This window comes from Nilaparvata lugens, chromosome 12 (assembly GCF_014356525.2).
Source record: "Nilaparvata lugens isolate BPH chromosome 12, ASM1435652v1, whole genome shotgun sequence".
NCBI lineage: Eukaryota > Metazoa > Arthropoda > Insecta > Hemiptera > Delphacidae > Nilaparvata > Nilaparvata lugens.
In genome coordinates, this window is record NC_052515.1 from 35,502,448 (window position 1) to 35,516,139 (window position 13,692).

General features: G+C 35.5%; 1 protein-coding gene across 1 annotated transcript; it reads right to left on the reverse strand.

The window, feature by feature from the left end:
• Positions 1–670: 670 nt before the first annotated feature.
• LOC111057123 lies at positions 671–11,131 on the reverse strand. Its single transcript, XM_022344566.2, has 2 exons — positions 10,829–11,131; positions 671–1,635 (listed from the first exon to the last, which is right to left on the reverse strand). Exons 1-2 carry the CDS (start codon positions 10,938–10,940, stop codon positions 1,334–1,336), a joined length of 414 nt encoding a protein of 137 aa, XP_022200258.1. The 5' UTR covers positions 10,941–11,131; the 3' UTR covers positions 671–1,333.
• Between the last annotated feature and the right edge of the window lie 2,561 nt (positions 11,132–13,692).

The following is a 13,692-nucleotide window of genomic DNA, read 5'->3' on the forward strand; positions in this document are numbered from 1 at the left end:
TTCATTTAACGTATATTGATAAAAAAATTATTATTTGTTGTTTATCGACCCTCTGGTTGATGATGTAGTAGATGAATATATTCTGCAAGCCAGAATTTTTCTGTGTGTTGAAAAAAAATTGCTATTGCGGTTTAATTTGAATAAATCATTATTTTGTTCCAGGTAAGACGTCAACCTTTGGTTCTTCAAATCCAAAACAATCCAGAGCGAGATACATGAGTCCGCTTCTCAGGTAAATCATTATTCTGACTTCTATAATGATCAGTAATTCATTTAATTCAATTATAAATCATACGAATTTTTGGATGGCACGATAGGCCTTCAACCAGAACTGTTCTCATTTCATTCATACAACATTCCAAAAAGAGTCGAGTTATAAAAGTCTTCTCTTAATGACCTACCACACTTCACTCATATGAAGTTAACATTGTAGTAACATGGATTATCAACATGTTATCATTGTTGCCCATTGCAGTGGTAAAGGACGCACCCCCCCAAATATCCCCAATTTTAGTACCAACACAAAATTTTCAACTTCACAGAAAAATAAAGAAGGTCGCAGTCCTTATGAACACTACTGACCTTTTCCACCCACCATGATATGGTATTCTAAGACAATACTCTAGTGGAATAAACACACATATATGTCGAATTCTACCGTTTCATTTGGACAGGACCATGGTTTCGTGACCACATCTTTGAGTCACATTTTGAGTCAGTCACATTCTCAAGCTGACTGAAAATGTGACCTGTGCGGTCTTGAAACCATGGTCCTCTACAGAATAAAACGGTAGAATTTGACAATATATGTGTGTTTTTATTCATTATGGAATGGTTCTACAACATTGATAGTGACTCAGTCGATTATTCTAGTGTTTTATTATTCTAATCATTATTCTATTCCTTGCAGGAGCGTTTCTTCCCTGTTACAGTTTCATTATGATAAATAAGGAAAGTAAATTAAAGTATATTATTGTTATTGTATAAGTAATGAGGTATTGAGTATTCAAAGGTGGAATGTTAACACCTGGGATTAATTATCTAAAGCATTAGTATAAATATTTCATCTATGTTAGTCGGCCTACCAACTACCTAGTTCCAGTAAATAAGCTCTATTCACATAATTTTGAGCATACATCTATGATTAGCGAAGAAAGAGACAAAATAAGATCAATCAAATGAAACTGATTGATAGCGTCCAATACACTTTACCTCATCAATAATAAACTCAACAAACATTACCAGGAGAAACTAACATATAAACTTAGGATTGATAGCTTTCCATAACTTCTACTTCATGAGAAATAAATGTAACGAAAATGTCCAAGAGAAACTAATAACCTAGAAACTTCAAAATGAAACAAATCAAATCAATAAGCTGTTTCAAAGCATTGAGGGTGCAATTGGGGTTACAGTTAGTGTTGGTTTGTGTACAACTCGTATAGCTGGCAATGATTTTCAAGAGAGTGGTATTCAATAGAGGAATCTGGTTGAAAAATGAAGAAAATCCAGTCAAGCCTGTCACTTGCGAGGGAAGAGATGGTATCTGTTGGGGAAGTGATGTGGTCACCTCTTGGGGAAGTGAAGGCGTTACTGGAGGGTTGCTGCTACCACTGCCTGTTAGATAGGACCACACTGCAAAAAAAAAAGAAAATGTTCACAATTAGCTTTGAAATTTAAAATGAGGTCTCATAATATGTTGTCAATACTTGCAGTAGCAGAAGTCTTCGGGGTGAATTACTGCATTTAATTTGGATTCTCGTTTGATAATAATTATTTTTCCTACCTTGAAAAGTGACCATTTCTGCACTGATTGCAGGCCGCAAAGAATCACTTTTCCGCTCTAGTGCGCAAAGTATTACTTTGCATACTCCAGATTCGCTGCATGACAACGTAAAATAGTAAAATATTCCCGGGCTGGCAACTGATTTTTGGATAGTAGTTCTCATCGAATTTCCATCTAGCTGTTAACCCTGTTGTCGATGTCTGCAGTAGCAGAAGTCTTCGGGGTGATTCACAGCATTTATTTAGGATTTTCGTTAAATAATAATTATATATTAATTAGCATTGGAATAAATGCATTCTCTATTTAATTCCATCTATAAATAGTTAGTAGGTTATAAGGAGCACCAGTGCAGGAAAATCAAAATTAAGTTGGTAACACTGACTGTGGTATAGTAAGGTTTACGTTATAATGGCAGTGGAGAACAGCGTTGCCTATTCATTATGTGCCTTGATCAAATATATTTCTACATTGTCAAAAACAGATTTGGCATCGTTGTGAAGCTAGAAAAGGATAGTACTACCTACTTTGTCGAAAGATAGACAAGGATAGCAACATCAAATTTATCAAATACTGTCATTATAACGTGGACCTCACTATAGTCATTTCAATGCTTACATAAGATAAACCCCCTTCAAGCAGTCAGATAAATTTCAATTGAATACTAATCATTATAATTCAATTATTATTATTCATTTCAAATAAATAAGGGTTTTATAATAAATAAATTACACAGAGAAACATTTGATGGATTCAGGGAATTTTATCCTTATTATCCCCTTTCATATTCAATGGTAACTGTAGGGAAATTTAATGTGAAATACATGCGCAAAGTTCGTTTGCTGCACTCAAAAAACCATTATTCCGCACTGATGTGCGTAAACGTTTCTTTCGGTGCAGCAAACTGTCACTTGCGCACTAGTTGCACAAATACCTAGTCTCATAATAACTCTCACAAGGAGTATCCTATCTAGAAAGGATTCAGAATAATAAAATAATAATAATAAAAGCTTCCATTGAAAGAAAAAATAATACAAAGTGATTATGTAATAAATATTGTCAGCTAATTTTCCCCATGGATAAAATCCGTCAGGGGGAGTGGCTATAAATACAAAAACATATAAGACAAAAAAGACATAAGACTAAAAGTAGAGGCACAATCTATGATAATATATTAGTAAAGTCCATCCAGTGGTAATTAAACTCTTGAACTAGAGAATATCTGTAACTCCAAGCAGCCTTGCAAAACTTGCCGAGATCAACCCATCTGTCACCATTCAGAAATGCCCTCAGCTCATCCATCGACAGCACGCTCCTCGTCAGATAAATGCACCGGATTTTCCGCAGCATCGGACATCTAGCAATGAAGTGCACCACATCTTCCTCCTCCCTCAGGTTGCACAGAGAGCAGAGCTTCACGTCCTGGTTGATTGCATACTTGTTGAGCTGGATAAGCTCTGTTCTCGCCTTCAGAAACCATTTAATGAGTGTGAAGTCTTGCGGCTCATGCATGTAGTTCCCACCATCCGCCAGGTACGGTACAAGGAGTAGCGCTCACTTCGCAGCAGATTTGCCTTCCAATTATTCCGGAATGTTTCCTTAATTTTCTCGCCCATTTCATTGATGCTACAAGTTGGTGAAGAGAAGTCGGACATGCCGATGTTATATAATCTTCTTAAGATCATTCAATCCTTGGCAACAAAAATCTTCTTGTCATTACTTCTTCCAACTAGAATCTGGGATACCTTTCAGTTGGGAACTGCAGACTTTTCTAATGTATTTGGCATGTAGTTTCTCTGTGTAGACAAGCAGCGGCAAGCACCGAGTTTCCAGAAACATGCTGTATACTGGTGTCCATACTGGGAGGCTGAAAACTCTTCAAAGGAAGAAACGTTGAACCTTTTCTAGATCATCATATAGCTTTCCTCCCCATACTTGTGCTCCGTAGCAAAGCGTAGATCTGTTCACTGCATCGAATACATTTAGTTTGGATTTGAAAGGAATATTGTTTTGCGTCAGCAGCTTATTAAACATACTCAGGGTGATTCTCGCTGAAGACGATCTCTCCCAAAAGTGAGCAGTCATAGACATTCCAGATGATAAGTTCATTCCTAAATATTTGTAGCTATTTACTACTTCAATTACCTTATTTTCGTACGTCCACGTATTATGTCTGCCCAGTCTGCCACTTTTTCTGAAAATAACTATCTTTGACTTGGCCAAATTGACCTTGAGATTCCATTCTTTGCAGTATGCCTCCAGATTGGTTATCATTCTTCTCAGACCCACCTTGTCAGAAGCAAGCAGAACTAAGTCATCTGCATATGCTAGCAGTTTTATGCATGCATTCCTTATTCTCACTCCTCGATCCAAACATTGTTCCAGGTCATTGATGAACAGTGAAAAAAGTGGGCTTAATAGACAACCCTGCTTGACGCCAGTATTAGTTTCGAAGCTCCTTGACAGAGCCTGACTGCCCCACACTCCAGCCGATGACTCCTCGTATAGGTTCTTCAGCGCATTTAGCATTTAAGATGAGACACCCATCTCAGAAAATTTATAGAATAAAGCATGTCTATCTATTCTATCGAATGCGCTGAATAATCAAAAAATAATGCATAGGTCCTCTGTCCACTGGTGTCTATCTGAATGTGACAATACTCTTAGGTTGAAGATGTTGTCAATTGTTGAATAGCCCTTCATGAAGCCTGTGGAACTCATGGAGAACATTATGACATTCAATCCACTTTCAAGTTGGTCCACAGTATTCCGGCATGAATTTTGCTCTTAGTATTACAAAATGAATACCTCTGTAATTTCATGTTCATTTATATCTCCCTTTTTGAAGATTGGGTAGATTATGGACTGTTTGAAGCTACTTGGGGCATCAGCTGAATCTTATTTTATTGAAACACTAAGTCAGCTTCTCTTGGGAGTTTCTGGTGCATATTGAAGAACTCATAGGGAATTCTATCTTCGCCGGGAGCCTTATTATGCTTGGCTTTTGCTAAAATTCTGGTCAAGTCTTGAGGTGATATTGAGGCATCGAGTATTTCATCCACGTTATAGGGCTCAGCATAAATATTCTTTCTGAACTTACTATAGGATTTAATAGTGCTGAAAATGGTTGCACCCAATCCTCTAAGAAATATCTGCACCTGTGCTGAACATTTTCATTTTAAACTACGGACAAGATTTCAAAATGGTCCAGACTCCTTAACAGCATTAAATATTTCAGTCAGGTCAGACCAAAATTCTTTTTTTTTATCTACGCAAAGTTCCTTGAATTCTCCACATTTCTTTATGTAACACCTGCGCAGCATTTCCGAGTTGTTTTCCTGTAGTTCTTCAAAGCTTGAACACTCTTTCCTTGTTCTCCTACACTCATAGTCAAACCATTGCTGCTGCTTTCTTTCCATTTCAGCATGTGATTCAGCTCAGACGGGGAACACATTCACAAATCATATATATCATGTACTTCAAATCCTCTTTCGCATCACACCATACCAATCTATTGTTTATTTTGAGTTCAAGGTTATTGCGATAGCCTGCCTTATTTTCTGCCTTCCATTGAAGCTTCTTTCTAATTGGTATAGCACCATCCTCAGCTATTCCCTCTCGATGACCCCGAACCGCAACAACAATTGATTCTACCATGGACAAAGCATTGTGCAGTAGTCAATGACAGAAGATCCACGAGCTCTAACATAAGTCATCTCTCCTCTTTCATCATTCCAAACGCGACCGTTCAATACTACCAGTCCAAATCATCGAACATTGATAATAATTTTCTTCCATTGGAATTTAGAACAGGATCTCTGGAACATCTGTTCAAATTCGACAGTTTATGGGGCTTGGTGATGTTTCTTCTGGAATAGTCTGCCTATTGCCAATTCTCCCATTCAGGTCACCCATTAAGATGATCTAAGATCCACTCAGCTCAGCAAGCACGCTCAGGAGTCTAGTGAAATAATCTCTCCATTTGTTGCAATTTAAATAGGCTGGTACGATGTATACTTTTCGAGAATCAAGTCTCAGTTCAACAACATCATATCCAGTAACCTTGCAGAACCGAGCTAAGTGATTCAAATTGTTACGTCTATTCTTAATCCCATAAACAAAGCCTCCGCTCGCTCGCCCAAATGCCTCAGTAATTATTCCGGGGCTCCAAGTAAGATCATGTGTTGCAAGCCTAGATTAAAGTGAATTGAATGTTTCTTCATGCATTAGAAAGGTTCCATATAATAAAAAAAATTCCTAGTTCCTCAAAAAATCCAGAAAGTCCATAGTATCTTTTTTATTAGCAATTCCAGCAACATTATAAGAGACAATCTTCAAATTCTCCGTAGAATCATCATCAATGGCAATATGCAGGCATATTTTATTGCTTTGATTTTCCTTGTGGACGGAAAAAGTTAGTTATATCCGCCACAGACGTGGATGTAGGTGGTCTATTTGGATTCTGTTTCAGTTGTGCTATTCTCTTGCTTTTACGTGAGTTGGAGTGTGGCTGCTGGCCGGCCTCCTCGTCCTGCAAATACTTATCCAGCCCCTCATTTGTCAAGCACTTCAATGTTGCATGAGTTCCATCAATCATTAGCCCATCCTTCCTCATCCTTACCTCACAGCCCGCACCACGTAATTGTCTCTGCATATCACTCAGCACTATATTCTTCTGTCTTGTCTCCTTGTCGCAATCTGGAGAGACAAATATCTTGAGAGCTTTCAATTTCGCGCAATATTAGTAAGGAGTCTATGTCTCTTCAAGCTGGATACTAGTGACAGAATCACTGGACGACTGGAACCCACTCCACCAGCTCCCAAACGTCACACATAATTTATATCAGCTTCATTTATTTCAACTTTTTTCACTTTATTGCATAAATCAAGCGTTTTCTCCATAACTTGCTCATCATTTTCACTTGCCTCCTACTTCATTCCATAGAATATGAGATTTTTTCTCTACGTATTTTGTCAATAATTTTTCTTTGCTGTGAAACCTCCTGCTCCAGATCTTCATTCTCCTTAATGAGTTTTCCATTTTCTCACTCTGGTCTTGAAATAAAGATGTGATATTTAATGCATTTATCTCATTCTAGCAATCTCAAGCGTATCATTTTTGATATCACTTTTCAATTTATCGAGCATTTCACTCATTGTATTTTTATCTAGTGTCATATTTATTGAAGATTAGCAAATGTTTAGAATTTCATAACTGGTATAATAAATACTAAAGCAGGCCCTTGTTTTCACCAACAATTCATTATTGATTTTGTTTTAAAAATGCCTATAACAAAATAGTAAATGAGATTGGGAATGACATGATAAATAGATAGGACGAGCCAAGAGAGCTTTAAAGGCAATTGAAAGAAGTTGGAAGCTCCTGAAGTGACGGGTATATTAAACAGGAATGCGAAGAGGGTAAGGAATTTATATTTAATGAACTAAGCCAGGAAACCTAACAAGGCATTTCAATGCAAGAAAGTTAATGCACCAATAACAATTAATTAAGCTAATCTATAATTGAATAGTTTATTCAAATCTGGCGCTCTGTTTATGTTGTTATTGGTCAGCTGTTTTTTACAAGTTTACAGTGTTTGTATGGCAACCAACGACGCCGAAAACTGCAATCTTTTGTCACTAGTGTGGCTATTACCTTATCATCAATCAGCTCCGACTCTTATCATATTCTGGCGAAGCAAGGCGATAAGCTCCTCTCTCTGAATTGAATGACACAGTTTCTGTTGCCGAATAGATGCCAGTATGAATCTAATGCCTCAGTAGTGCCTATCTAACTTCAGTTTAAAGTTTACTGAGCATCTTAGCAAGAGAGTTCTTGAAAGCGGCGTGAAGACACAACTGGAGGTTATAATACACAAAGTCAAATCTCACACACACCTATCATAATCAGGTACCAGTTAGGCACACACTATCTACATAATATAACTCGATATATGACTTTTCCGAAATAACACAATTCAAAGAAATTAATCTTTTAGACAATCAAATACTTTAAATTCACGTAGGAGCACAATCTGCCGCTTTTCAGTCAAACAAACCAGTCTTGCCAACCTCAGAATTCAGAATGTGTGTTGGATAAAGTATCTGAGGAAGAGTTGGCTCAGTGCTCACTGTGCTATCTATTATTCTCCAAGATCTGTCAACTTTAGATTGGACAGCACTATGAAAGAAGGAAAAAATGACTCGAATTTGGAATATTAACGTCAATTAAGGAGAACAATCTTCTCAAACAGTATAAAATGAATTAAACGAACAGTAATTACAAAGAAGTGAAAAGTTTTGAATACATAAGAAAGAGGTTGACTATGCTGTGTTTGCGCTGCTTTATTCTATTCTATCATATTATTCATTCATTCATGAAAACATGGTAGCATACAGGATTTTTCACAAGAATTGCTCCCATAACAAAATAATAACAATGATTCATTATACATGGGAAGAGTGAAGAAAATCAAGGATATTAAAGATAAAATTGGATATTGATAAAAATTAATTAATATTAAATATCTAGATTCGAGACTAGCACCTGCTATTCCTGTTTAACGGGTAACCACCACTTGAAGAGTCGACTCTGCTAGAGTTGTTGGAAGAAAATTGAAAAAATAATACAATCATAGACAAACTATGCTAATCACGGTATATTTTCTCTATGATAGCCTACTATATTTCTTTCCAGTTAAGTGGTAGAGTGTCTAAACTTTGTCACGAATCAAATAGAAAAAAAATTATTATATTGATCAAGAAATTGAAAATCCAAGTACCCTTTCTGAAAAATACTTTTTCTTGAAAAGTGGTACTCAGATTTCCAATTTCGTGATAAATAAGAGTTGTCCCACCGTGAATTGATAAAGTTATCATATTATTCTATTCCATATATTCAATACTGTTCTGTCAAAGAACTCTGTAACTTTTGTATATAATTTGTAAAATAGTATATTTCGCACCTAGAGCAGAAAATGAGATTTTTCCAGCTCGAAATCGGTTTTCAAGTCCGAGGCCGTAGGCCGAGGACTAGAAAGATTGAGAGCTGGAAAAACATTTTTGCCCGTGGTGCGAACGATATTTTTCGCCACACTACAAGTATTGCTGACAAAATAAATAAAGAATACAAAATAAAGAATACTCGTTAAGCTATCGTACCTATCTCTTGATTTTAGTGGTAGAAGATTTGCAGTCAGGATTTCAGATTCTTTTAAAATTTCACTTGCAATACCACAGTAATCTTCAAGCATTTTTGAAAATTCGGAATGCACTAATCAACAATAAATAATTGAATAAAACTGGTTGCGAAGCGAATTAGTTTGATTCGAAACTGGAACTGAAATCATGGCGACTTTAGCTGATGATGAAAGTGGACGCTCGCCCGATCTAGCGGATGACTTATTAACTACTTCCATGAGCGGCTGGAAAGAGACAACTTTCTGTCCTAGACCGGAAAAGAAACCCTTTTCTGACGTCGTCTGCAAACAAGGTCTTTCAGATCTACGTAGGGACTGGAAAACAGCTGCTTTCTGTGCAGTGTGGCGAAAAATCTTATTCAGTGAGAACTTGTTACAGAATCCATTTTCTCCATGCATCAATTGAGTCACAGAAATTTTCAACTTTTCAACTGTTCTTCTTCGGAGCTCCTCTTAAGCTATCTTTTATCAATACTATCCTTCTCCACTTGCGCAAAGCCTGGAGCTTATGTGGGCATCACACAAGATTGATAGTGAGACTGATTACAAAGTACAAAATTCATAAAATAGAGTCAAAATTTGTAAATAAGATTGACTTCTCGTTGAATTGCATGAGATGCAAGAACTATCATCCAGTCCATGATGAAGTACATAGATAACGGTTATTTGAGAAAGATATACAGAGTGTTTCAGAAGTAGTGAGAAACATTTCAGGGTATTGATCCTGAATGATAGGAGACTACAAATATCATATTTGAAGTGTCCAAAACTCAGCAGTTATCCTTATAGCTGCCATTTTGTTTTTTTTCACTTAGGAATTTTCATCTCAAGAAATAGATGATATATTGATCTGAAATTTGCTAATTAATATTTATGCTATGAAGACTCAACTCTTAAAAATAAAATGAAAAAATTTTCGATGTACATATTCAAATGGCGGCCTTTTTAAATTTTTGATTGCAAATTTCATGAAAACCGTTCAATTTACAGAAAATTTACAACAGACAAAAACGTTAGCAAATTTTATCAAAATTTAAAAGATACCTCATTCATTGGGATTGGTTAAAGAATAACGAAGAAATTAATTATTTTCGTATTGCATGCATGACCACTTTTCACAATTTAAACATCAATATTACATTTTTAATTCCAATTGTATTTATGATGAAGCTTTTTAACTCGGTATGACTTCATATGGCCATCCAGCAGATTTCACAATATTTTTCAGATGATCGATCGTTTTTGTTCAAGATCATGCATGCTGTACGAGAATATTTTAATTTCTCTGTTATTCTCTGAATATTGTAAAACCCTGTATATTGTAGCCTAGAGCTTTTCCCACCTCTCTCCAATGTTTTTCCAATAAGAGAGATTACAGTTGAAGGTAGAAGCAATGTTTTTTGTAGTTTTTATGCTGAAATCTATTGGAATCTCTCTCGGTTGTCCTCTAAATGAGAACTGTCACCAAAAACTATCCAATCAATTTTATTTTCATACTCAGGATCGGAATCAAAATAATGTTTGGGAGCGAATTAACAGGTTAAACTAAAACCTGCTCCTCTTTCCAAAAAACTTCTATTATCAATCCAGTCAACATAAGGTTATGTTGGGTGAACAAGTCTCTCACAGGTTATAGTGTACTTTTCCATGTTTTCGAAAATTGATAATGTTATTAAACATTCAATGATAACATTGAAATATATATCCTTGCTATATATCCATTCCAAAATCTTATCTCATCAATGCCGATTTTTAGTGAAGTGATTTTTTGTATTAGACACTACCACCCTTATAACTAGGTAACAGTGAAGAATGATAAATTCAAAAATCAAATTTGCAAACTTACAACCACTACCATAACCTGGAGAGGTTCCTGGAGTATCTGGAACGGTTACTTCTTGTGAGTTAACTGTTACCAAAGATGAACAAAGTAACACAAAAAATATTAGTTTCTCCATAATCTGACTACAGGTATGGATATTCTTTATGAAATTTGATGAATTTTAGAACTGTTCTATCTGAAATGAATGTTCTTTCTCAACTGTCACAATCATATTTCAGTGACCAGAGGGAAAAATTGACAGATATCTTTTGAATACACGAGATAAACTCTACAAAGGAGAATGATTTTTCAAAGAGAGTAGCTAGTTGTGTTGGATACTAAATTTTCAATAGTGTTTCGTGTTTGAAAAGGAAGTTGCATACAATATTGTTGATGTATATTGTGGGATGGTTATTAATAGAATGACTTGAGGTGATAAGACTGGACCTGAGAAAAGTATTCAGCAGAACATATTGGGAGATAACAATATAGTAGAAGTAGACACGTTCGAAATGAGAAGAAGAAGAGAAGAAGAAGAAGAAGAAGAAGAAGAAGAAGAAGAAGAAGAGAAGAAGAGAAGAAGAAGAGAAGAAGAAGAGAAGAAGAAGAGAGGAAGAAGAAGAAGAAGAAGAAGAAGAGGAAGAAGAAGAAGAGAAGAAGAAGAAGATACAAACGAAACCATCCAATCACACGGTGATTGTTTGAGTTGGAATTGTTTTGAGTTGATTGATTGATTGATATAAGGTATATCAAGATATATTGAGATACAACATTAATATCTTAACATAATATAACATTATACTCGAGGTACATTTTATTGTATTTTCATTCGATGTATGATATTATTCATGGTTACTTCCGTCAACTTATGACAATTTTCGAGAAGGATTTTATAAAAACAAGATTACACTGGAAATCAAAAAATCATCTTTCCATTTATTGTATTATTCAAATGTTACTGAAGTAGCAAACAATAAAATCCAGTTTAGATACACTAACTAGTGACCTTCTAATAGACTCTCCTTTTTCTCATTGATTTTCCTTACATTTTTATCAAATTCAATAAGTATTTTGGTGATTTCAGCAGTTGATCCAAGGAGAGCAGTTAGAAATGTATCGGGATTCAATGGAAATTTATCAGATGGTGAAGACGGACTTCTTCTGATTCTGGACCACACTGGAAAATGGAAAATTATCAATTAGCATAATCACGAAACAAAATGAAAAATTCTGCATCAGCATAGTCAAAGTACAAAATATGAATATTTCCATATTCTATGAACAGATTGATATTTTCTATGGTAATACTCTGTATTACCTTATTTGACCATAAGAGCAAGCATAATTATGGAATGTCATCCTTGTGCTCTCAAATGTATTTTCAAATGATTACTCCACAACTATATGAATGAAAAGCTCAAATAGCATATTCAGGGTTACAGTAACTATATTACTCAGGTTGATATAGATACTGTAATCAGGGTGAGTAATACAATTTAGTAGTATAGTAATAAAATTTCCAATCAGTATGATCATAGAGAAAAGATAGCATTTGTTATAAGCGATTTATGCTATCGTTTCTGATAGAAGAAGTTTATCACAGTGTGATAACTAAATAACCAGGCTACAGAATAAAACCGGCTGAATCATAATATTTGAGGTTTACTGAGATGAAAATGAAATCAGGGTCTAGCGGAAGCAGGATATAATCATTTGAAAAGAACAGGGTGACATTCGCTTGATCACGGTCTCAGTTGATCACGAACCAGTTGTTTGGACGAATCTCAGTTTCTCTGAGACCGTCAAGTACCCGTTGCTTTTAGGGAAAGGGAAGGCCATTGGATACGTATCATCATAGATAAACAATAGCGTGAGTAGATATCCCATGGTATAGGGCGTTTATGTCGCAAATTCTACTGCTATCTCAAGCCGATAGTTCATGTAATTCTTTCCCGTGACGCTGCGTGACACTGGTAGTCTCTCATATTGTGCCGTTTATGAACTCTCACCCCAACAAAATTCGACAATAATCAACAGTAATCGGCTTGAGATAACAGTAAAAGTTGCGACATAAACGCCCTATACCATGGGATATCTACTTACGCTATTGTTTATCTATGGTATCATCGAAATTGATAATACATAATGGATCTTTCTAGCATATCGTAAAGGAACTATTATTGATATGAGAAGAGTTTTAAACATTTTCTAAATCTTTGTCTTTTGCGAAACCTTCCAAACTTTCAGATTTGAGATTTCCCAACATCGATACTAGGATTTTTAAAATTGATGAAGAATTCAACACGTTACCAGCATTCTCCAATCCAGCAATATCTTTTGTCAGTTCTTCCACTTTTCCAACACCTTCCAATTTTTTAGGTTCAATTTTAATATCCAAATTTGATGCTGGTGTAATCAAGTTCGTTGAAAAATCCAGAAGCTTTCTACGATATCCTATCTGGTTAAGATTATCTTCAGCTAAAGAAGATTCCAATTTCACAAAAATTTACGAATTTTCATTGTTTCCCGTTGTTTTTATGACACTATCTTTGTCTATGTCTGTGATTTTTCCTGTGCTATTTGCTAATTTTTCCAAAAGTGATGTGATGTTTTCATCCTGGTTCGGACTAGCCTCATCATTTTTTTGCATCCTTCAATGGCCTCTCAACAACCGTAGGAGCTGGTGACGAAAATGAATGTTAAAATTCGTATTACTGTTTTAACATTCTAAACTCAAACTTCAAGTTTCTACATCTACATACATGGAATTTGACTTTTACCTGCCTTTAGGCAATGTTACTGTTTAAAAAATTCGGGAAAAGAGCAGTTTTCGGCTAAGCCTTTTACTCTCTCACAGTTTCAGCTTTATAGTTTATAACTATTGTATT